Raw genomic sequence first — 26,131 nt, 5'->3', positions numbered from 1 at the left:
CATTTTAATAGAATCCCTATAGTAAGTATTCATTAACATAATAATAGGTGTCATAATAAATGAGCCACCAAGTCTCAATGGCATAAGCCAACAGAAGTTTATTTCTCAGTTGTAGTAGGTCTAATTGACAGTGATAGGAAGCTGGAGGAGAATGTGATGAGGACTCTGCTCATGCAGTTATTCAGAGAATCAGGCTAACAGAATTTCTGCAATCTTTAATGTGTGGCTTTCAAGGTCACCCTGGCTATCAGCATTCAGAGGGCAACAGGAGAAAAACAGAAAGAAGTGGATCACAAGAGAGGCTTTTTTATGGGTCAGGCATGAAAGCGGCACATTTCACTTCCACCCATTTCACATTGGTCCACCTTCAGTCATGTGGCCATTTCTGTCTGCAAGGGATGAGGGCAATGTAGCCCAGCTGGGAGGAAGAGGAAAGAGAAATGGGTTTGGTGAATAGCCAGTCTTTGCCACACTGGACAAACAACAGGGTTAAAATATTTGAAATATTTGCAAGGCCTGAGTGCAAGATAATGAAAGCTATTATTTTACAAGTGATCCTTTATTTTCTGTCCTTTTATTAAATGACTTGTCTTCTAAAAATATTATTGTAACACAATGTGGTGAGTATAATGATGGTGTTATGCCGTGAGAACATTGAGCCTGGATCTTTTTACGAAGTGAAACAGCCATAGCTGGTCTTAAAAAGGGGCTGTTAGGCAAGCAAAGGGTGTGTGTGTGTGGTGTGGGGAGGAGGGAGGGGCAGCAGCAGAAGACAGTTAGGGAAGGGAGTAGAAACTGAAGAAATTACAAGAAAGTGGCGGCATGAGAAAAGTTGTGGAGGAGATAAAATCAGGGTGTGAAATGAAAGTTTAATGTTGCTTAAGCAACTAATGCAAGGCAGGAAACAGGAGGACTTGAGGCAAGTCATTTCGATGCTAAGAAACTTAGCTTTATGCTGAAAACCAACACTTCCCGAAAAGACTTTTGTCATGGCCTAGGTAGATTTATATGAAAGGTGAAAAATACATTTGATACATGTGCTGGACTTGCCAAAGTTAAATGGTTTTTCACTCCATAATTTTAATAGTATTCATTAAGCTGATTCAATGAGCAAGTATTTATTCAGCACCTACCATGGGAAGCTATTTGCTAGCAATAGGGAATAATAAGGAAGAACAAGAAAGATGGCTCTTATATTCTAGCTTTTTTAAACTGCAAATACCCAAGAGACACAGAGGTATATAGCCTTTCCAAAACGCTTTCTGTTAATGGCCATCTCTAGGGAGCACTTTGGAAACTCTGTGATAAATGGATTTTAGAGCTGAAGTTACCTAAGTAGTTGCAGATTTGAGGAGTCAGGATGGAATAAGGAGAGCATCCAGGAGGTGATAAGGTGATTGCAGTGGTCCCGGAGATGGTTTGATGAGTATCTCCCCTGATGCTTCCAGTTCTAAGTTGGGGATCTTTCTCCCCATCCATTCCTACTGCCCTTATCCTTCCTGCCCTCATCTTCCAAGCCCTTGGTCAAAGGTGTTCTCATTCATGAAGCCTCCCCTACCTTTTCTAGCCAGGGTTAGATACAACCTTATCCCAGTTCCCACGGAATCCTGAACATCTCTCTGTGGTAATAGCTGTCAGCCTGTAGTCTGTCTGTGGGCACATCCTGGCAGATGCTCCTGGCAGAGCATTTGGTAACACGGGCACCCAGTAAGGCTTAGTTTAGTGTTGAAATAAAAGAAAACAACAATAACGAGGTACACTTGAGGCTGGAGTTTGAAGACTGTGTGAAAAAAGAAATAAGTTTTAACCTAAGTTGTTATGTGTTCATGTATCTCAGTGGCTTGAACAATTCGAGTTGGCTGAGCAACTGTTTCTTTTACACCAGCTATCCTCCTGATACGAGGTTTCCACTTGGCTTTTATCATGTAAAAAAAAATCTGATTTGCCAGTAGTTAATGATTAGTTATACCAGGTGTCTGTAGAAGTCAGAAATAAAATTAGTAAGGTGCTTATGCCCAAATTAAACATGACTGTAAACATATAGAACCAAATGATACACTCTGAGCAGAAGAATCTCACCTATTTGTGACAAGATGATAGGACTTAGACTAAACTGAGACATAAGAGTTTCATAAAGCATCTCTAAACATTTATATCTACCAAACACATGATATAAGGCTGTGGTTAAAGTACTCATTTGTTAATATCCCCAGACAACTTTCAGGCATGAAGTACCTTCCAAATAAGGTAGAATTGTGTATGCTCATCATTCTTGTTATCATTCCACTTTTATGAGCTTTTAGGCTGTACCATTTGTATAATTGACATTCCAAAGTATTTTAGAAGAGAAATAAATGGGAACTTGGGGATCAATAAAACACTCAAATATTTAGAGTAAAAGTAAGAGTTCTACTGAAGAAAGAGCTGCTCTGAATTTTATTACCTTAAGGATGATAATTTTTTTTTAAAAAGAAAATATATATATATATATATATATATACTAGCCATACACACACACACACACACACACACACACACACACACACACACAAGCAATAAATAAATGTTTCTTCATTTGCTGTATGTCCTTAAGACAATCCCAGGTACTTTACATGGTCGTATATTTTTTAATTTTTACCAGTTATGCTTGTTTTACTGCTAAGATGGTCCATGGAGGCTCTTCATGGCACCATTGTGGAAATGGTCTCCCCTCCCATAGATTTTTAACCAACTCCCACATTTGAGTACAGCCTAATCACTGGAATAAGTGTCTTATTTGATATCATTCACAGTGGTTCTGCTTCTCTGCTCAAAACCTAGCAACTACAATGTAGGTAGACACGCATTCCCAAAATGCCAGTATCCTCGGAAGTTTTTGTTCTACCCAGGAGCCCTCAGAGGCGGTCTACCCAACTCTCATAATGTGGAAAATTCTGCATACATTCCACTTCAGAAAGGAAGATGGCCCTCTCCTTATCCCCAGTGCTCTAAGTTCCCTTAGCATTTTGTCATCCCAGAGACTATCTTACTCCCAGACTTCCTACCCCCATAGTGACCAAAACCTGACAGTCTCTTCAAACTCATCTTGGCTCTTCTTTCCATGGACCAACCCAGCAGGATAATGGAATGTGCCGTGTTCCATGGGCTGCCTCAGTCTGAAAACAAAAGCTTGCTTGAGAGTGGGTGGTTAATCTACAGAATTAACTTGATTCTCTTTGCTCATCCCTTTTTATCCCACTCTAAGGACAAGAGCAGAACAAAGCCCTGCAGCATAGTTGGAGTTTTTGTCTGTTTGTTTGTTTTTCAAAATTCTGGGGTCGGGGAAATGCTACTGAGACTGTCTGTGTCCTGGTCAAGATAGTCACAGGTGCCCCCTCCCACCCCCTCAGGGGTACTGTTCTGGGAAGTATACCATCTCTTCCCTTTATCTCCAGTTGTCCTTAATCTATTGGGTACTTTCTTCAATTCCTAAATATGCTATTTCTTTGTGATAAATTCACAAAGAAGCAGCTCCCCTCACTATTAGTACCTAAAGCCACCACCTCCAGTCTGTCCCATCCTTCACCATCACACTTCTTCAGTGAGTAGTCACCACTCCAAGGCCTGTTGCCTCCACACCCCCTTTCTCCTTAAATCCTGCCGTCCATAAAACCACTCAGAAAATAGGTGGCTAAAATCACTTGCTGAAGTTTCCTTGTGAGCGTGCCCACATGCAGTGTTCTTCCTCAGCTCCAGTGACCCAATCCTCTGCTTCTCCTCCCCCTTGACCCTCTCACTGCTTCATCCCTCACACTTGCTGCCTCCTAGTGGACTCTCCTCCCCCTGCTTCTCCCTGTATGTAGGCACTGGCCAGGGCTCCACACATATTCTTTCCCTTTCTTCCCAAATACTTTAGTCTAACAGTTTGATCGGTCTTCTCTATTAAGAAGATTTCATGAAAATCATAACATTTCATGAGTACTTATTTTGTGGCAGGTACTTTGCATATATTATCTCATTTAATTTTCTTTTTCTTTTTTTTTTTTTTTAAGATTTTATTTATTTATTCATGAGAGACAGAGGGAGAGAGAAGGGGAGAGAGAGAGAGAGAAGTAGAGGGAGAAGCAGGCTCCCAAGGAGCAGGGAGCCCGATGCGGGACTCGATCCCAGGACCCCGGGATCATGACCTGAGCCGAAGGCAGACGCTTAACCATCTGAGCCACCCAGGCGCCCTCTTTTTCTTTTTTTTTTTTAAAGATTTTATTTATTTATTTGACAGAGAGAGACAGCGAGAGCAGGAACACAAGCAGGGGGAGTGGGAGAGGGAGAAACAGGCTTCCCGCTGAGCAGGGAGCCCAATGTGGGACTCGATCCGAGAACCCTGGGATCATGACCTGAGCCGCAGGCAGATGCCCAACGACTGAGCCACCCAGGCGCCCTCATTTAATTTTCAAGTAACCCTTAGGAGCGCCTGGGTGGCTGAGTCAGTTGGCCGTCTGACTCTTGGTTTTGGCACAGATCATGATCTAACAGTCCAGGGATGGAGCCCTGTGACCTGTGCTGGTCACGGGGAGTCTGCTGGAGATTCTCTCCCTCTGCCCCTCCCCCCACTCATGCTCGCTCTGTCTCTTAAATAAATCTTAAAAAAAAAAAAAAACCTCATTAGCTCCATTGTACACTTGTGGCATTTGAGGGCAAGAGAAATGAAAGGACTTGCCAAAGTCATCCAGTCAGCAAATGAAAGCGTCAGGATTTGAACCCAGCTAAGTCTCATGGCTGTTGAAGAGCTCTCCACCATTCAGCTCTTCAAGACGGGGCTCAAATTCCACCTCCTTCAGGAAGCCTCTCCCGAGCACCCAGTGTGATATGGTCCCTCCACTGGTGGCACGCTTATGACGTTTATTTTTTGCTCTATGTTATGGTCATTTTTGCTCACTCCTCTTCCCGCTCCCACTCCACCTCCTACGTACACCATAACATTACCAATTCTGAGAGGAAGGGACTGTATTTATTAATTTCATATCCCCTCTAATGTTAGCATAGGACTTCTAAAATAGGCAGCCAGCAAAAGACCTGCTAATTTGAATGGAAGACTCGTCACCTGTAAAAGTGGGTCCTCCCAGCATGCCCCAACACCCTGTTTATTTCCAGATGTGACAGGAATGCAGGAAGTGAACAAATCTCAGGGTGTTGCTGTGTTGCCAATGAGCAGGCACTCTAGGCTAGGTGGCTCAGGATCTGTTTATTTTCAAGGCTGTGAAAGAAAAGGTAGAACAGAGAAAGAAAGTGCATTATGGATTCCCATGCTGTGTCAGCCTTTGGCCAGCAAACTTATTAAGCAATATTTTAATGCTTCACTTACTTTGAAAAGACAAAATCTCATCTTTCAGAATAACTAGCCAACCCCAGATTGAGATACCTTTCCCAAGAGGTATGATGGACTTCAATTTTAAATAAAGGGATATAATAAATGAGTCACTTTCCATCTGTTAAGAAAGACCTATATATTTCCAGATAACTTTGTTCTCCATCAAGGTATCTCATTTTCTTTCTGCCAAATAAAAGTACATTAAATTAAACTAAAATAAATAAATCAAGTTATATGAGAAAAAGTAGATATTTGTTTGAATTGATGGACATTGTTGAACATTTCTTCTTTACGTTATAACTTTCTTCCAGAACAAGTCACAGGGGCAAAAGAACTGGTTACACAAGCCCAGGCTGTGCACCCAACTGGGAGTGTTACTTGCATCTAGGTAGACTATTCTGTGCAGTGCAGGTTTGCCTCAGAACCAATTCAAGATGAAATTTCCCATGGACTTCAAGGGAAATGTGCTGCTTGATTTGGCCACATACGGAGCTCAGAAATGGATATAGGGCCAGAAAAGGAAAAAAGGAAAATCTTCAGCTTATCCTCACAGGATGGCCTGGAAGTATATCTCTTTACATGTGCCATCTTAGCCGTCTTCTGAGTCAACCAAAGTGGTTAATTTGTGAGCAGGTTAAGTCATGTTTCTGGAAGTCACCTGTATTGGGTCCCTTTCACTCAATCTTTTTCATCTATGGTGCCCTTAAAATCAGTGGGTCTCCAAATTCTGTCTCAAACCTACTGTTCTTCTCTCTTCATAATTTGTCCTTTATCTCATTCACCTTCAACTATGGCTTAAACTATGCCTCATAGCAGTTGACTCCGTTTCAGCCAGGGCCTCTCTTTTCCTGCATCTCTAACTGCCTGGCAAATAGTCCCACTTCTGTGAGCCATAACCACCTCCAGTTCAGTCTTCCCCCCAGTAGCAGCCCCCCTTCTAATTCCCTGTCTTCTTATCAACAATAACAAAATGCTCCTTGCACATACTTTCCATCTCCCTCTTCCTTGATGTTCTACCTTACCAGTCACAAAAGTTCATCAAATCCTCCTTCATGAGGATCTCAGTCCCTTTTCCTGGAATCTGACAAATCAAGGAAAGAAGGAAGCCAATGGTGTGTCCCCATGATGTGAAAGGAGCCAGGAGATGGTTCCTAACTGGGTTAGGAGGTCACTTGGAATGCAAGACACAGATGTAGTCCAAAGGTTAAGCACAGAACAGAGCCAAGGATAGGAGCCAAAGCTGACACCAGAATAGTAAGATCAGCTGTCCATCAGACCTACAGGACAGGTGGGAGGACATAGCGAGAAGGAGGTCAAGAAGTCAGGAACCAAGGACCCGGTCTGTTTTGTTCATCTTTGAATCCCCAGAGCCCAGCACATAGTCAGCTCACAGTAGCATTATAGGGCACCCAATGAATGCCCTATAATCCCAAATACAAGGCATTGTTTATAACCTCTCATTCAAGACCTCATATTAAGCAATGCTCTCTCACTGTCATTATTTGAGACACCAGGTAATGTTTGGGGAAGACATATGAGACAAGAGCAACATCCATCCGTGTTAATTTAGAGTATCTAGAGAAGCAACCTGATAGAATGCATAAATAAGGAGGCAAGGGATTTTAATAAGATTTAATAATATCTCATGGGGGTTTTGACTTAACAATTCAAGTGTTCAGTGTCATTATAAAAAGGCTTTTTAAAAATTGCTTTAAAAACAAGAGATGTAGACATAAATACTCATCTACAGACAGAGTTTTTTGATTGTCATGTATCTTGTGGCCTGGGATAAAACTTGCAGTGACTAAGTCACATGGAGATTTCCAAAATACTGCAGCTCAAAAAACACAGGGGAAAGGAAGGTGACATACTCTAGAAAACTGTGTTGATGGAATCAAACAGTGTTTATAGTGGCAACAAAGATTATGACAGTAGCAAAAACAATGCTTCTAATTAATAAGATTTTATATAATGCATCATTCTAAATATATATGTGTAAGTTAAATAAATTAATGCATTAAATATTAGTAGACATTTGACAGTTTCCTGTAAGTCACTAAAAGTTATATATTCCAAGTGGTCAAAACACTTCTCATTGAGAAATGCAGAATCTGGGCATTGCATCATGATTGTTGAGTGAAATAATGAATTAATGTATAAATACTTATTAAAGACTAAAAATTAAATCTTATCCTTAGGAATAATTTACTCATTAATCCACTGAGCTAATATTGGTTGTGTTACTATGTGCAAATCAGTTAAACAGGAATCAGAATGGTTTGGTACTAAAAAGTTATGTTCCACTGGACTATTGACACCTAATATAAAGAAAAAAACTTCCTGTAACTTTCTGTTATAAAAAATTTCAAACACACACAAAAGTGAAAAAATGATGTAACAAACATTCATATGACCTCCACCTAGACTCAACAGTTTTTTTTTTTTTTTTTTTTTTAAGAGAGAGAGGGAGAGAGTGGGGAGAGGGGCAGCAGGAGAGGGAGAGAGAGACTCAATAAGCAGGAACCATACTTAGCACGGAGCTTGACATGGGGCTAATCTCACAACCCTGAGACGATGACCTGAGCCAAAATCAAGAGTCGGACACTTAACCAACTGAGCCACACAGGCGCCCCATAGACTCAACAGTTATTAACATTTTCCCAAAGTTGCTTCATACATATATTTAATTTTTGATGGACCATTTAAAAAAAATGACAGGTGTCATAACATTTAATTCCCCTAATACTTCGGCATGCACTGAAGTATTTCCTTATGTAACTGTAATACTACTATCCCTCCTATCAAAATGAACAATAATTTCTTAATAAGATACATATCCAGTCCATATTTGGATTTATGCAGTTGTTCAAAATATGTATTTTTTAATCAAGTTTTTACAACAAAACAGGATCCAATGAAAGAACACACACTGCATTGGGTTATGATTTTAAGTCCCCTCCACCACCCCTCTTTTTCTCTTCTTTTGTCCAGGTTTAATTGAGGTATAATTAACAAATAAAAATGTATATATTCGAGATGTAAAATGTTATTTGATATATGTAAACACTGTGAAATTATTACCACAGCCAAGCTAATTAAACATCCATCACCGCACCTGGTTACCACTTTTTGTGTGTGGTGAGAACACTTTAGATATATGGTCTTATCAAATTTCAAATATGCTATACAGTGTTGTTAACTGTAGTAACCATGCTGTACATTTAGATTCCAGAACTTATTCATCTTATAACCGAAGACTTACATACTTTGGCCAACATCTCCCAATTTCCCCTATTTTCTGTCCCTGGTAACCACCATTCTACTCTCAGCTTCTGTGAGTTCAGCTTTCTTAGATTCCACATATAAGTAAGATCATACAGTATTTGCCTTTCTGTGCCTGGTCTATTTCATTTAGCATAATGTAGTCTAGGTTCATTTATGTTGTTACAAACGGCAGGATTTCCTTCTTTTGTGTGATTAAATAATATTCTACAATATTTTATATTCTTTATCCATTCATCCATCTACAGACACTTAGATTATTTCTGTATCTTGGTTATTACAAATAATGATGAAATGAACTTGGAGGTACAGATATCTCTTCAAGACACTGATTTCATTTCCTATGGATATATACCCAGAACTGGGATGGCTGGATCATGTGTTAATTCTATTTTTTTAATTTTTTGAGAAACCTCATATGGGTTGTACATTTTCATAATGGTTGTACGAACTTATATTCCCACCAACAGTGTACAAGGGTTGCCTTTTCTCCACATCCTCACCCACACTTGTTATCATTTACCTTTTCGATAGTAACCACACCCTAATATGTGTTAGGTCGTATCTCATTGTGGTTTCCATTTGCATTTCCCTGATGATTAGTGATGTTGAGTACCTTTTCATATACCTGTTGGCCATTTGTAGGTCTTCTTTGGGAAAATGTCTATTCAGGATCTTGCCCATTTTTAAGTCAGGTTATATAAGGGGTTTTTAGTTGTATGAGTTCTTTATTTTAGATATTAACTGCTTATCATATATTTTGTTTGCAAATATTTCCTCCCATTCCATCAGTTGCCTTTTCATTTTGTTGATAATTTCCTTTGCTGTGCACATTGTGGTTTATCTGATTGTTTCCTCATGAAGTCATTTGCCACATCCCCTTATCTTGATGTTTCTTGTGAAATGGAAGTTACATATAAAAACTTGACTAAATTCAGGTTAAATGCATCATTAGTGTATTGAATATTACATTATGATAAGAGCACAGATGCCCTTGTTCCAACATTGGTAATGGAATTTGATCACCCGGTCAAGGTAGTAACCTCAGATTTGTGATCAGGGAGTAACCGATGGGGTGATACTTGGCATCTTGCAAAAACTGTATTCCTCATTAACTTTTCACTTAATGGATTTAGCATCTGCTGAGAATTTTTGCCTGAATCAATTATTTTATTAGGGGGTTGTAAAATAAAATGTACCTTTCTGATTACCCTCTTTCATGATCAACTTCCACTTTTCTTTAAGCACTTTTTATGATTCTAAACATGTCCTTTGAAAGTTAAAATTTTCAAAGTCAAAAATTTTAAATATATATTTTATTGTAATGGAAGAGAACTAACCTATTTTCTTTTGCATTTTCAGCAAAATGGGAGGCCCCATTTTTACAAGCCAATTGTTGAATCCTTTGAGGAAGCACCTCTTCACGTTATGGTTTTCACTTACTTGGGATATGGACTTGGAACCCTATTTGGCTATCTCAGAGACTTTTTGAGGAGCTGCGGGTTAGAAAAGTGTAATGCAGCCATAGAGCGAGAAGAGCAAAAAGTATGTATGTGTACCTCCTTGGATCTTTGTCAATGCATAGTCTTCTCTTAAGTGTTCTCAGAAGTGTACTGATCCTAAAAAAGAGTGAGGTACTCAGGAACCACTCAGGATAAATTCTATTCATCTCCCACCCCATAAACTCCATCCTCCATGTGTCAGACTTTGTTTTTTTTTAAACAAGTATTTTATTGAACAACTACTATTCTCCAGACACTGAACTAAGGGTTTTCTCATACATCATCATATTTAATTTTTATAATAATCCATGAGACAGGTACTAAATTACCATTTTAAAGATGAAAAAAAATCAAAATATAAGAACAGAGGTTTTTGGATAGGACTGGACTCTGGTCTTCTTGTTGCAAGATTAATATTGTTTATGTTCCAGAAAAGTGTGCCTGAGTGAAATATGAAATTTTAATTTCAGTTAGGTCATGGTTTCTCAACTTTGGTAAAATTGACATTTCGGATTGGATAATTCTTTGATGTAGAAGGCTGTCCTGTGCATTGTAGGGTTTTTAACAGCACCCCTGACCTTTATTCATATCGACGAGTTAGCATTCTACCACACACTTGTGACAATCAAACACTTCTCCAAACATTGTCAAATGGTATCGTGAAGTGCAAAAAACACCAATTTAGAACCACTAATCTAGATACTTTTGATAGTTAACCCGCAAAAGTCTACATCATCCTCTTTTCACATAGAGCTACCAGGACAACCTAGAAAATATTCAGGGATCTGCAAACAGCCTGCATTTTCCTAACATGTTCTCCAACTTGGTTCGTATGATTTATGATGCCCTAAATTCCTTTTTTCTAAAAATTACTTTGAAATACTATGATGATTATGGACATGGATCATTCCACATGATGGAGCCTTGAACACATCTAAGCAAAGAACATAGGGAAAGAAAACATGGTGTGAAAGAGGTAAGAGAAAGCATTGTACATTCAAGAAACTGAAGAATTCCAATGACTGGACTATTGTGAGTGACAGTGGGAGTATGTGGGGAGAAAGATTGTTTGAAAGGCAAGTAGGGACAAGACTATAATGGGTTTTTATAAGCCAAAGATATTTATTATAAGAACAATGGGTAGGCATTGAAGGAATTCAGGCAAAGGAATGCAGATTTGCAGATTAGAAAGACCATGTTCACTGGCCTATGAAAAAGGGATTGCAGGACAGCACAGACCAAAAAACCAGTTAAGAGACTGATGCAGAAATCCAGCTTAAAAATAAAAAAAACTAGATGAGATCTTGGGGTAAATTCAGGGTAGTTATAATAGGGGTGGTAGTAAGAGATCAGGCCAAGAGATGTTAAAGAAGATGGAGTTAAGGATGATTGGCTTGACTTGGGGAATTAGGGAGATGGACAAATCAAAGATCACACCCAAGTCTATGCCTTGGGCAGCTAGGCAGGAAGAAGGTTGTGGCATTCATTGAAATGGGGAATAGAGCAGGAAGAGCTCGTTGGAGGGAAAATGGTCAATTCCTTTTTTGACAAGTTGAGAATTGGCAGATATAAAGGTCTTGACCCCTGGAGAAAAGTCCCAGATGGATACTGTGGCATCTGTAGCATATCTTAAGCATATCAACATTAATCAAAGCCACAGAAGTAGATGAGATCTCCCAAGGAAGGTCTATAGAGAAAAAAGAGGAAGGGAGAGACAAGAATGAAGAACTTTAGAGAATTTAATAGATGTAAGAGATGGAATTCCAGTTCAAGACTAGAAGCAAAGTGACTATTTAAAAAGCCTTAAAATAGTTTAGGAAAGAGATATTTGTCCTTAAACTGGTGAAGAGGTAGATGGAATGCAGAAAAGGGAATTATAGAGATATTTAGGAGGTAGATATAGAAAATAAGATAAAGGGAAGAAACCCAGGTAATCCCAACTTTCTACTTTGGTCAGACATGAGTATAGTCGTGGCACATCCATCACAATGGCAAAGTTTTATATTAGCAAAAATATGTGCACAGATACAGTTTTGAGGATGTACAGGTCTGTAAATGGCAAAGGCTATAGAAAGAGTTGAATCTAGTAGGAGCTGATAATGAAAAGGGAGACTAGGATAAGGAAAGCAAGTTCTTCTTGGCCATTCTCACGAGGATCCCCACAGCTCCTCCCTGACACCGGCTGGTCTGTTCTAGAAGTTCCTATCACCAATCTGCCTGCTCCCCAAGTATAGGTGACCGGTGTACAATAGATCAGCACATTTTGGAATATTTACTGGGACAGAGGGTGAGTCAAAGGTAAATTTCTCAGGTGTGTTATCCCTTAGCAGGCTTAAGCTTTAGCTCTGCCATCTATTTTCTACCCTGTGCCAATATTTTTGCTCTAGCAACCCAGCAGGGCTAGTCACTTTGGTCTTTCCAAAGCATTTCTTACATTTCAAGCAGAACATATTTATATACAGGCAAATTGGTTCCCAGGGATGCGGATTCTGAGATGGAGGTGGGAGAGCAGAAAGGTTTCTATGGTGTGCTCCTGGAAGCAACACCCATACACCTGCCAGGGAGCAAAGGGAGCAAGATGAGACAGGTGAGTTGTGATGCAGTCCCAGCCAAGACCTCAGTGGATTCCACCGGGAGCTCTGGAGATAGGAGGGCCCTTCAGAAGCATTCCTCACGGATGGCAGGGTGTGGAGCCTCCAGCGATGATAGATGGGGGTTACCACCCTAGAGGGATGTGATCCCGAATCAGGCAGCTCCCTTTAGCAAGCTGTCTGCCTCCAATACTCCCCGCACTGGGGGAATGGGTGCCTAGTCCTGAACAATGGGATACACTGAGGGCGAGCAGCCTGGATTGCAACACCTGTTACTATGGCTGCAAGCACTGCTCGAACCATCTCCCAGGAAGAAGACATTGCATCAAATAAATCAATGCCCTGTATTTCTTTACAAAATAAATGATTCCCTCCTGTTTGATCTCTGTGAGGTAGAGAGCATCAGTCAACTGACTCACCTTGGTGGTCATACCTTTCACATGGCACACATTTTATTATATGTTCCTTCCTTTTGAGCCCCTTTAGACATTTTTAGCCTTTCAGAGTAACTGGTTTTAATAAATTGCAATGGCTGCCGTCACTGTATTCTTTTTTTTTTTTAATTTTTTTAATTTTTTTATTTTTTATTGTTATGTTAATCACCATACATTACATCATTAGTTTTTGATGTAGTGTTCCATGATTCATTGTTGTGTATTAACACCCAGTGCTCCATGCAGAGCGTGCCCTCCTTAATACCCATCACCAGGCTAACCCATCCTCCCACCCCCCTCCCCTCAAAACTCCCAGTTTGTTTTTCAGAGTCCATCATCTCTCATGGTTCGTCTCCCCAGCCCTGTATTTCTGACCGTATCCTTGCATTGTGTTAATAAGCTACTTGAGGCACATCTTGAAATCTCTTGCTGGAAACACGCTGCTTTCCAATGACTCCTGGTTCTCCTAGCAGAAATGAGCATTATATTCTATTCGAAAAGCTGGTCACTGAGAGAGCAGAATGAATCGTCCCTTAAGACAAACCAGCCAAGAGCAAACTAACACCAGGAAAAAAGCACATCCGTAAGATGGTGGCAGAGACTAGCAATTATGTTTTTCAAAAAGATCATAAAGATATGCTTGATTCTATTACACTCTTCTACTCTATGTGCATTCTTTTTATTTGTAATAAAAGTTGTATACATTTAAGTGTAAAACATGATATTTTGTTAAAAATATACAGAGCAAAATGATTGTTGCAGTCAAGCTAATTGACATGCCCCTCTCCTCATTTCTTTCTTGTTTTAATCAAATACAAGAGTTTATTAACCCAGTTTCCCTATTTTCTCCCTCACTGGGATGACTCCTCTCATATCAAACCATCCATTCAAACTAAAGTGTTGCCCCGATTTTAAAATCTTTTTGCATTCTTCTTCTTTTTGATTTCTAGCCCAAACACCCTGAAGCTGACTCCAAAACATAAAGGCTCTGACAATCCTCTTATCTAGATCACTTGGTTACTGATTCACTAAGTATTACTGATTCACTTAGTATAAATTAAGTGAAAAGGGAAAAAAAATCAAAATCTTCCTCCAGAAGAGCCCTGAAAAACAAATCACAGGCCCAGGATATCTGGCATGTCAGATAGACTCCACTAACAATCAGAAGACACTGACAAAGAATAGGACAATACAGACAGGTTCAAGGTTTAAATATTCTCGCTTAAATTCTCCTTTTAACTCTTAATTTTGGGGACCCATGTATCTTTTATTTAAAATCAAAGGCCACTGTGCTGATGAATTGCAATTCGTTAAAAACCTCTAGATAAATCGCTTTCTCAATGATGCAATGACTTAACTTTGCAAAATCCAGAAGAAGGTGTCAGCAAATATAATCATCAAATGAATGTCAAGCATCATCAGAGACTTGAAAAACTTCAAGCACAGCCGCATTTCTCAATCCCTATGGTTTGATAACAGGTTCAGCAAGACCTGCTCCACAGGGTACCAGCCTGTTAGAAAACATTGCAGTGCAATTCCGTGTTCACACTATATTCAGAGAGTCCCTGTAGCTCCCCTACAAGTACATCCCAGACATTTCTGGCCCATCCCCAGAGATTTTTACTCCCACATGAAACAAAGAGGGTTCAGCAAGTTGTAACTGTAAAGAATTTTAAGACAATGTCCAAACGTTTGCATGAATTAAAAATTGCCCTTTTGCATCCACATTTTGCATCCTGATATGATAGCAGAATTCACCCAGAGAGACTTTCTTCTGAGTAATTTGAAGGATGAATTCCATTAAGGTCACTGGGTATGAGTTTTGCCCAAAGCAAACAGATGGCCCAAGCACTGGTTTTCCTCTTTGGACCTGGGTGAGTCCAAACTCACTGGGGTTTCCCTGGGAACTTAACATATTAGCCAGCAGCTTGTGAGATGTTAATATTAGACCAGTGATTCTCAGCCTTGGCTGCACACTGGAATCACCTAAGAAGTTTTAAAAGAGTTTGTGGAGAAAGGGGAACCCTCTTACACTGTTGGTGGGAATGCAAGTTGGTACAGCCACTTTGGAAAACAGTGTGGAGGTTCCTCAAAAATTTAAAAATAGAGCTACCCTATGACCCAGCAATCGCACTCCTGGATATTTACCCCAAAGACACAGATGTAGTGAAAAGAAGGGCCATATGCACCCCAATGTTCATAGCAGCAATGTCTGCAATAGCCAAACTGTGGAAAGAGCTGAGATGCCCTTCAACAGATGAATGGATAAAGAAGATGTGGTCCACAGATACAATGGAATATTACTCAGCCATCAGAAAGGATGAATACCCAACTTTTACATCAGCATGGATAGGACTGGAGGAGATGATGCTAAGTGAAATAAGTCAAGCAGAGAACGTCCATTACCATATGGTTTCACTTATCTGTGGAACATAAGGAACAGCATGGAGGACATTAGGAGAAGGAAGGGAAAAATGAAGGGGGGGGAAATTGGAGGGGGAGACGAACCATGAGAGACTATGGACTCTGAGAAACAAACAGGGTTTTAGACGGGAGGGGGAGGGGGGATTGGTTAGCCCGGTGATGGGTATTAAGGAGGGCATGTACTGCATGGAGCACTGGGTGTTATACGAAAACAATGGATCATGGATCACCGCATCAAAAACTGATGATGTATTGTATGGTGACTAACATAACATAATAAAATTTAAAAAAAATAGAATAAATAAACATCTACAGTAAAGAGAAAAAAAAAGAACTAAGTTTTCCTGTTTATAAATGTATTCCTAGCAGTAAAAAAAAAGTTTTAAAAGCTACTAATACCTGGGCTTTACCCACAAATATTCTAATTTAATTGATTTGTGATGCACCCTTGGTCAGGTTCATAAAAGCTTCCCAGGTGATTCTCATATGCAGAAAGTCAGAAGCCAGTATTTTAGAACAATGCTTCTTGAACTTTCCTGTGCATACAAATGGTCACTCCCTCACTTCTTTGACTTAACTATCTACTAAGAAATCAATAGCTTTAAATGCAGCAGAAATTGTTGGCTAGTGAAATCCCCAATCTCCCCAACCAGACTTCATTCCAAATAGCCCCTGGCCGCTTCTAAAAAGCAAATGCACCCTCACAAGGGCTGAATATTTTCCACGATTGCTTCTAGCAGAGAAATATGTGCCATAGGTTGGAACAACAACTCTAAAGTCATAGTTCTAGAAATATTTTTGTAATAAGACCATCAGTAAAATCAGATCACAGCCTCAACCCAGTGAATACTCAGATAGGTCAATATTTATTTGGATATATATATCCAAACATCCAAATAAATATGTATATATACATATACATATACATGTTACACATATATACTTAACTTCTGCTGTGTCATTAAAATGTTGGTTAAATCATTTTTTTAGTTTTTTTACAGTATAGACTTTGCTTCCCTTTGCAAGAAGGAGTCTACAAATAGGAGGCAAGCAGAGTTCATTATTTTTTTTTAATTCTACCAAATATTTATTTATTTATTTATTTATTTATTTATTTATATTTTGTTCAATTAGCCAACATACAGTACATCATCAGTTTCTGATGTAGTGTTCAACAATTCATTAGTTGCATATAACACCCAGTGCTCTTCATAACACGTGCCCTCCTCAATACCCATCACCCGGTTACCCCTTCCCCCTATGCCCCTCCCTTCTGGAATCCTCCGTTTGTCTCCTCGTGTCCAGAGTCTCTCATGGCTTGTATCCCTCTCTGATTTCTTCCCATTCAGGTTTCCCTCCCTTCCCCTATGGTCCTCTGCACTGTTCCTTATGTTCCACATATGAGTGAAACCATATTGATAAGGTAGCTTTGCTATGTACACCAACTAGTACTAAGCCAATGTGTGATATAGGTGGATTATGACAAGTACTAATGAAGAGCCCCTTCTCAAACCTGTATCTTTTTTTTCTTTCCTTTTTGTTATGGAAATAATGAGCAAAAGCCTCCTTCCTGTCTTTTTCATGCGCTTAATTACACATAGGTTCATCTGCACCCATTCTGTCTTTTCCCTAACATAAATGGGATTGTATCATACACACTGTTGTGTGATTGGCTTTTTTTTTCACCTAACTATATCTGAAGATTTTTACATACCAGTACAAGTTTATCTCATTCCTTTTAATACTTTGCATGATGGTATTCAATAATGTGGGTATATGATTATTTATGTTATCATTTTTTATTATTTTATTACTTCAAATAATTCTTCAATGAGCAGCACATGTATTTATTTGAAGATAATTCCTAGAAGTGGCTTTCTGGGTTCAAGGAATGTGTATTTCAACTTATGAGAGATTGGCAAATTGCCTTTCAAAAAAGCTTGCCCAACTAGGCTCCAGTCAGCAGTACCTAGGAGTGCTTGCTTCCTCATTAGTACCTGATATATTGATATGATCAACGTATTTTTTACTTTTACCAAGCTGATAGATGAACATTTTTTGTTCTTGTCTTAATTTGCATTTTCCTAATTAACAGTGAGACTGAGCTTATTTTCATATGATTATTAGTACTTTATACTTACTCTTCTTGAATTGCTTATTCATATCTCTTGTTCTTTGATTTTATTAAATTTTTTTCTCACTGATTTAGAGGAGCTCTTTCTATATATCCATCTATGAATAATTTGTCTATTAAAATATTTTAGGTATTTTTCTAATTCTGTTTCTTGGCTTTTAATTTTTTTCTGTTCTATTTATCCATATTTACATATTTAATTTTTAAGTCGTATGTATCAGACATTTTCTTTTGTTTTCCTTATTGTTAGTTTTTGCTCTTTGGGGAGGGACAGTTCATCATGTTTAAGAAGGCATTTTTTTCATCTTAAAGTTAAAACAAATTTTCCTACAATTTCATTCAGTACTTTTATGATCTGTGATGTATTTATGCATTAATTCATAAATTCACTTAGAACTTATTTCTATGTGTTGTGTGAGGTCGGAGTACTTTTAAAAAGATTATTTAAATTTTAGTTAGTTAACATATAGTGTAATATTAGTTACAGGAGTAGAATTTAGTGATTCATGACTTACATATAATACTCAGTGCTCAACATAAGTGCCCTCCTTAATATTCATCACTCATTTAGCTCCTCCCCTGCCCACCTCCCCTCCAGCAACCCTCAGTTTATTCTCTAGTTGAGTCTCTTGTGGTTTGCCTTCCTCTCTTTTTTCCCTTCCCCTTTGTCCATCTATTTTGTTTCTTAAATTCCACATATGAGTGAATTGGATGGTATACATCTTACTCTGACTGGCTTATTTCGCTTAGCATAATACATTCTAGCTCCATCCATGTCATTGCAAATGGCAAGATTTCATTCTTTTTGATGACTGAGTAATATCCCTGTGTGTGTGTGTGTGTGTGTGTGTGTGTGTGTGTGTGTACCACATCTTCTTTATCCATTCATCAATCAATGGACATTTGGGCTCTTTCCATAATTTGGCTATTGTTGATAATGCTGCTATAAACATTGGGGTGCATGCGCCCCTTCAAATCAGTATTTTTGTATCTTTTGGGTAAATACCTAGTAGTGCAATTGCTGGGTCATAGGATAGTTCTATTTTTAACTTTCTCGGGAACCTCCATACTGTTTGCAAGAGTGGCTGCCCCAGTTTGCATTTCCACCAACAGTGTAGGGGGATTCCCCTTTCTCCACATCCTCACCAACATCTGTTGTTTCCTGACTCATTAATTTTAGCCATTCTGACAGGTGTGACATGGTATCTCATTGTGATTTTGATTTGTAGTTCCCTGAAGATGAGCAATGTTGAGCATCTTTTCATGTGAGGAGGACTTTCTTTTTTAAAAGAGAGTTTTAAATTGTCTCAATATCATTAATTTTATTTTTTTTTATTTTTTTTAAAGATTTTATTTATTTATTTGAGAGAGAGAGAATGAGCGATAGAAAGCACGAGAGGGAAGAGGGTCAGAGGGAGAAGCAGACTCCCTGCTGAGCAGGAAGCCCGATGTGGGACTCGATCCCAGGACTCCAGGATCATGACCTGAGCCGAAGGCAGTCGCTTAACCAACTGAGCCACCCAGGCGCCCTCATTAATTTAATTTTTACCCACTGATTTGAATTACTAGATGTCTATTTTTTAGGTAAATTTGGAAGTTTTTAGGTAATTCTTAAAGATTTTTTCTCTGTGTATACTTTAGAATTAGCTTGTCAGGCATTGAATTTTTTTAAAGAAACTGTTGCCATTTTAATTGTTAGTATATATTATTAAATCTATAGGTATAGGTTAACTTTGGAAAATTTGACATTTAATAATATTTAGTCTTCCCATTTAGAAACATGATATGTCTCTCCATTTATTTAGGTATTTCTCATGTCCTTTAATAAAATTTTATAATTTTCTTTATTCTAAGGTCTTATATTTCCTCTTACAATCATTATTTGGGTATGAATTTTTGATGGTGGTACTATTTGAATATTATCTTTTTTCTCTATCCCATATTCTAATTAGCTATTGATGGCATATAGGAAAGCTATTGATATTTTCATATCTTAATTCCAAATGCTACCACCTTAATGAATATCTCTCTTAGTTGCCACAGCTTCTCCGATAGTTGTATTGGAATTGCTTGTAATTTTCCATGCATGCCATGAAAAACTGAACATTGTCTTTTTAAGTCTATTAGAACAAACCTGCTAACTATGTAATTTGGATCCTCTAGACTTACTTATTTTTTGTCTTCTCACTTAAAATTTCTGAGAAATGTGTGTTAATGTCTTCCACTGTGATTATGGATTTGTTAGTTTTTCTTTTTCTTATGTGTTTCAGTGTAACTGTGAGATACATGGGTTATGGCTCTTACAGTTCTTGGCAGATTTGTTCCATTTATCTTACTTTACCTTGCACTCTGTCATGTCTGATATGAATATTTATACATCTGCTTTTTCTTCATCAGTCATCCCTTTATTTCAGTCTTCATCACTTTCAGAAAATGTAGCCCTCTTATAAGCAACATATAGATTTATTTTAAATCAAATATGAAAGCTTCTGTGTTTTAATAAAATAATATAAGCTATGAACAATTACTTTCTTGAACCATAGGAAATTGCTGTTTTTGTAGGTCAAAAACAAACATTGGCAACTCCTTATGGTTAAACCTAATACTTTAATTACTCATGTGTTTAAACTTATTCCTGCCTTTATATTTAATATTTACATTTTCTGGGTTTTTTTTTTAAGTACTTTTCTTTTCAATACCTTTGATACATCTGATTGAATTTTCTTTGTTCTGCATGTTTTTTCTCCTTGTCACTGTTAGGAAATTGTATATAGTATTTCTCCCTGCTATTTTTTTAATGGTTCTCTTTTAATATTTAACACATACATATAGAATTTAGATACAGTTAGTGAAGAGAGTCTTCCCCAGACCAGGAGAAGAATTTAATAATATTTCTTTCACCCACATACCCATTTTCCAGGATATCAATTGTTTATTAATTTTTAGATTCTGTTTCTTTATACTTCATATATAAAACTACTTGGGTTAAACCATAGTCCATCAGTTTGTTCACTCACTACTTTTCCTGGCATCTCCTCTTCCTCCTTAGTTATTTCATTGTTTGTTTTGTGAGGTACATGCTCAATTATTACAGAAAATAATATGGGAGTTAAACTCATGACTCCTTACATATATTGGAATGTTTTTATGTGGCTTTCTCATTTGATTGCTGGCTTGGTTGAGTAAAAGATTCTAAGTTCAAAATCATTTTCCTTCATAATCTTTTTTACCATTGTCACCTACAAAAGTCTAAAGCAATCCATTTCTTATTCCCTTGTATGTAAACTGCCTTTCTTCCTTCTCTGAAAACACGAAGTTTTCCTCTTTATCCCCAGAGACATGAAATTTAACCAGTACCCAATTGATCATTCACACCTTAGTATTCAAATCTTTCTTCCTTTCTGGAATTTTCCCTTACCCCTCCTCCTCCATCTTTTTAACCTTTGTTTTTCCCTCCTCTTGTACTTCTCCTTCTTATCCTCCTTTTTTTCAATCTTGCAACTCCCATTAGAGAGATATTGGATCATCTGAATCTGTCTTACATTATCTCTTGACTTCCTTCATATTTTTTTCTCTATCCTTTCTCATCATGTCCTGGAAAACTTAGCCAATTGCTATCCTAGCTTATTAATTTGCCAGTATACTTTTGAACTGTTGATCTTTTTAAAAGATGCATTGTTCTGTTGTTTATCCCAAAAGAAAAATACATCTTAGATTCTTTTTCTCTTTGCTCTATTAAGTCTTTTCACTAGATGTTAGTTCTTCTGCTTGTTGAATTTGGTACCTCTTAATGCTAGTTTTCCTTAAATAGCACTGACACTTAGTTTTATGTTAATTTCTTCTTTATTTAAGAATCCTTATTTTCCTACATATTCACCTATCTTGAGTAATTGAAGAAGGGAAATGGAAGGAGTTGCCAAGACCAGTAGCTTGGGTTCTTGCAATGTGGACTCCCCATTTCTCTACATTGGGACATTGCTCTTCCATTCCATTCCTGGTGCCTAGCAAGGTGATTTGTCCTGTGGACAACACAACTGCTTCTTACTTATTAACACAATAAAAAGAGGACAAAGAGATCTAGCTCCTCACTTAATCACCCTATCAACCTCTTATGGTTATTGGCTCCTAGCTTTAAAGTCCCCTACAGTTAGCTTATGTCCACACCAATCTTCTCAGCAAGTGTTTTAGAATTATGGTATCCTATGGTTTTACTTCTCCATTGATCAGATCTTATTTGTGTTGTATCTTTTGTGATTCTTCAACATTTCTGATTCAGTAATGATACTCTCAATTTATAAATTTTATAAATTTATTTTGTTTCTTAAACATCTTTTGTCAGTTCAGAGGACTTAGATGAGTGGTAGAATACTTACAAGCACTGGGTCTACCATTTTTATTCAAATCTCCCTCTATTTTCTTAATAGACTTAAACTTAGCCATCTTGACTTTGTGCTTCTCATACTACAAAGAACTGTTTATGATACATTGTCCTTTCCAACAATGAAGAAAACATGAACATATTTTTATTATTATTCAGAGCTCAACCCTGATAGGAGAAATGGCTGTTTCCCAAAAGGAAATAATGACATAAAATGAAATATTAGGTGAGAACAGAAGTGTAGGTGAAAACAAGTGTTAATATGGGCAAAAATTAATAACTGGTGTTAGATAATGATTTTTTCTCTCTACAAATTCATGATTCTATTTCCTACTGAATAAGCAGGTATTTAAATCAAATAAAAAGGAGCATCCTTCCAAATTTGGCAGTATTTTTTCACAATGAGCCATAGATATGTTCTCTTCACTTCCTTATAAACACCTAGCCCTGTAGCATGGTTATTGAAAAGAGCACTGGTTTTAGAACTGTAATTCCCAATTTGTCCACTCAAATTTTCTGACTTTCCACTGATTCGTCTATAAACATTGGATAGAAATATGTATAACACTTGAAAAATTATAAAGTATCCTACAAGCTTAAAGGTGGAAAAAGAAAGATTGTCATATTGCAGTCAAAACAAAGACATTTTTCTGGCTGCATTTTTAGATTTTGCTCAACCCTCCTACATCCCCCTCCCCCGCCAAAACGATTTTGTCCTTATGGCCCAAGTTTCACTCTCACATCTAGCCATTTGTGTCAGGAAGAAAAACAAAGATAGTGAGTAGGCCAAGTGACAAGTTGTATCTACAGATGGATAAAGGTATGTCCTCTTGCAATGCTCCTGTTTTTGCAATATCTAGTCCAGTTTCATTTTCTGGTATAACAAAAATGCTGTGGGAGGCTTACCTGAGATTAGAGGACATTGACCTTTGGAAGGTGTTGACTGCTCCTGAAGAAACCTCACTGGTACTCAAAGGAATGGGGTGGGGTGAAAATACACCCATGCAGAGGCAGGAAGCATCACAGGTGCAGAAGAAGAGCAGGATAATGCCGCAAAAGAAGGCAATTCTTACCCAAACCAGACCTTGAATTCTAAGTAGTTCCCTCTCAGGGACACATAGACTGCTGAGCTTGTGTTTCAGATCTGGGTTAGAACTCACACCACTCACAAAGAAATGGCTCTGCATGGTTAAAAAAAAAGAACTGGCCTATCCCTTTGATAGAGAAGTTTCAGGTACTTAATTACTAAAAAAAATTATATTGAAATGAAGATCATTCCCTACTACAAAGTCTTCTCTGATTCCACAGAATAGGTTAGAATCCCTGTATCTTGCCCTCAAAGCATTTGTCTCAATAAAAAGCTGGCTACCCATTTCCTCATAGATAGAAAATCTGGATCTCTGAGCCAGGAGCCAGAAAGTTTGGGCAAGATGGAATATTTTCTCACTTTCCCTCAAGAGGCCATGATAGCATATCTTTATGAGGCTCAATGATGAAATGCCCTAGGTTGTTTCCTCAAGTAACTGCAAAGTTCCCAAAGATGAGTGGACATTCCTTCATGGTCTGGCACACTGTTGGCCTTAGCTTTCCATATTGTGGGTCATGGTTTTTGTTTTAACTGGGGTTTTGGAGGGAAGCTTGCACAAGTGGGGAAGGTGCCAGCCTGAAGTCACTCTGAAATGACTGCTGGGAAAGTGAACAAAGCCAGAGGCTGGCCAGAGTTCAAGTCACTCACCTTGCTGGGTCTGATTTTCCTCACATGTCAAATGGGTGCTTGAACTCTGCAACGTCTATGTCCCCCCTGCCCTGGTATCCTGTGCATCTTGTGGTTCTATGTTGAAATTAATTTGGGGGGGCGGCACCTGCATGACTCAGTTGGTTAAGTATCTGCCTTCGGCTCAGGTTATGATCCCAAGGTCCTGGGATCAAGCCTGGAATCAGGCTCTCTACTCAGTGAGGAACCTGTTTCTCCCTCTCCTTCTGCCATTCTCCCTGCATTCTCAGGGTCTAGCAAATAAAGAAATAAATAAAATTTTTTAAAAAATTAATTTTGTTTTAATGTTGTAGACATAGTATTTTGTTTTTCCTACCTAAAGCCAAGTGTTTTCCTAAACCAACTATTAACTTTATTTTGAGTAAGATATCTCAAAAAAATCTAAAACTAAAATTCCATTCAGAGTCTAAAAATAGTACTTACAGACCTACTTCTCTATTTCTCTTGATAGTATGAATTTATATGTAATTTCAATTAAGGAATAAGAAATTAGACATAGAAGGACACAAATAACATTTGGGGATATGGAGTAATCCATAAGTCAGTAAACAGTTTGAAAAAAAAAAAAGAAATCGTTTGGAAAAGATTTTCCTGAAATTATACAATCTCCTTTTCTCTCAAAAATATGTCCATTTCCCTGTTAGAACATAAACGGGTATAATTATCATAACTTTGTAGCTTTAAATCTTAATAAAACTTCAATCAGGATACTTAGCTATTAGAGGACAAATACATTTGGTATGAAATTTTCAACTTAAAGATGTAACCAGTAGGGCGCCTGGGTGGCTCAGTTGGTTAAGTGACTGCCTTCGGCTCAGGTCATGATCCTGGAGTCCCGGGATCAAGTCCCACATCGGGCTCCCTGCTCAGCGGGGAGTCTGCTTCTCCTTTACCCTCTTCCCTCTCGTGCTCTCTATCTTTCATTCTCCCTCTCTCAGATAAGAAAGTAAAATCTTTAAAAAAAAAAAAAAGATGTAACCAGTAAAGTTGCCCTTTTCATCCTCCAAATTTGCATGCAACAGATAGTCCCCAGTTATGTGCTGGGCCTGTGTTTATAAACATTCTTTTTTATAGATAATCACAACTCCCTCCCCAGAAATGATGCCATTGCCACTGAAAATCTAACAATGTGGCAAAACAGACTGTGGCTTGGATGCAACCACCAGCCACCAAAGCCTGCAGATTCTATATATTTTCCTCTGGCATGGATCAGCTCAAGAGATGAGTAAGCCAAACCAGTGGCACAAGAAGGTCTTCCACAAAGCCTTGGCCCTGGTCCTCCTTGTTCCCTCAGGAAATTAGCTCTATTCCATAATAGGAAGGAGACCGAAGAACTCAAAAAGGATGGGAGAATAAGAAAGCTCCCTCCTGGTTATTCAGTGGTTCTCTATTGAGTCCAGGATAATGTGTGAGTTCTTCATCCAGGCCCTTAAAGGTCCCACTTTCTGTGCCCAACTGGATATTGCCACCTTAACACACCACAGGGAATAGTAGTGGGGTGGGAGCCATTATAGATCAGAGCAGAGTGACAAGATCTGCCTTATGTATTATTTTTACTCATTCTCCTCAAAAACACCCTACACTTCCAGCACAGACCCATTCATCCTGAGTGCCTTCTCCAAGCATCCCTGCCCAAAGCAATCTCATTCCACCTTCAGTGCCCAGCTTCAAGACCCCTCCTACATAGAGCTACCTTGATTCCTCCAGCAGGATGTGACTCTCCTTCTTATTCTAATCTTGCAAATGCCCAAAGTACTTGGCTTAGACCAAGGTTTTGTATTTTCTGCCTTGTACTATTAAGAGTTAGATGACCAAAAGTTAGATTATGTTTTTCTTTGAGGCTCAGCTGGATTGCAAACCCCTTAAGCATGGCTTACATTTTATACAGCAAAACAGCACTGCTACTTCAACTGTGGGAGAAGCCAGGTGCCTCCACAAGTTCATCAACTCAGTTTCTAGGCCCTCGGCTATATGACAGCCAGCCAACTGCCAAGAGTTTTGCCAATAGGTCCAAATCAAGTTCATCCACATTTCTGAAAACATGAGTGGGGATATTCATGTTCAAAAAAGTTAAGACCAATTATCATCCAACCACTCTTCTCCAGCTAAACTCCTTTGACATGCACATCTATTGTTACTTTTCAGATGGAATCCTGTGGGGATTCATTGGGTCCACCACTCATTTGGGGACTTATCTTGTGTTGCCTTTATCTTTGCTAACTTTCTGTGCCACATTTACTTCCTTCCACTAAAATGTAAGTTCTT

The 26,131-nt window shown here is 38.4% G+C and overlaps 1 protein-coding gene across 2 annotated transcripts in view; it reads left to right on the top strand.

The window, feature by feature from the left end:
• SPTLC3 (serine palmitoyltransferase long chain base subunit 3) overlaps nucleotides 1-26,131 on the top strand; it is a 156,459-nt gene that overhangs the window by 32,010 nt on the left and 98,318 nt on the right. For both annotated transcript variants that reach the window (XM_027624271.1, XM_027624272.1), the window contains exon 2: nucleotides 9,992-10,174. In XM_027624271.1, coding sequence (XP_027480072.1) covers nucleotides 9,992-10,174 — 183 coding nt within the window. The remainder of the gene's footprint in view (nucleotides 1-9,991; nucleotides 10,175-26,131) is intronic.

The sequence above is a fragment of the Zalophus californianus genome, chromosome 8 (genome assembly GCF_009762305.2).
Source record: "Zalophus californianus isolate mZalCal1 chromosome 8, mZalCal1.pri.v2, whole genome shotgun sequence".
Lineage (NCBI taxonomy): Eukaryota > Metazoa > Chordata > Mammalia > Carnivora > Otariidae > Zalophus > Zalophus californianus.
The sequence above is the reverse complement of the archived record's forward strand: the minus strand, read 5'-3'. Positions and strand labels throughout refer to the sequence as shown.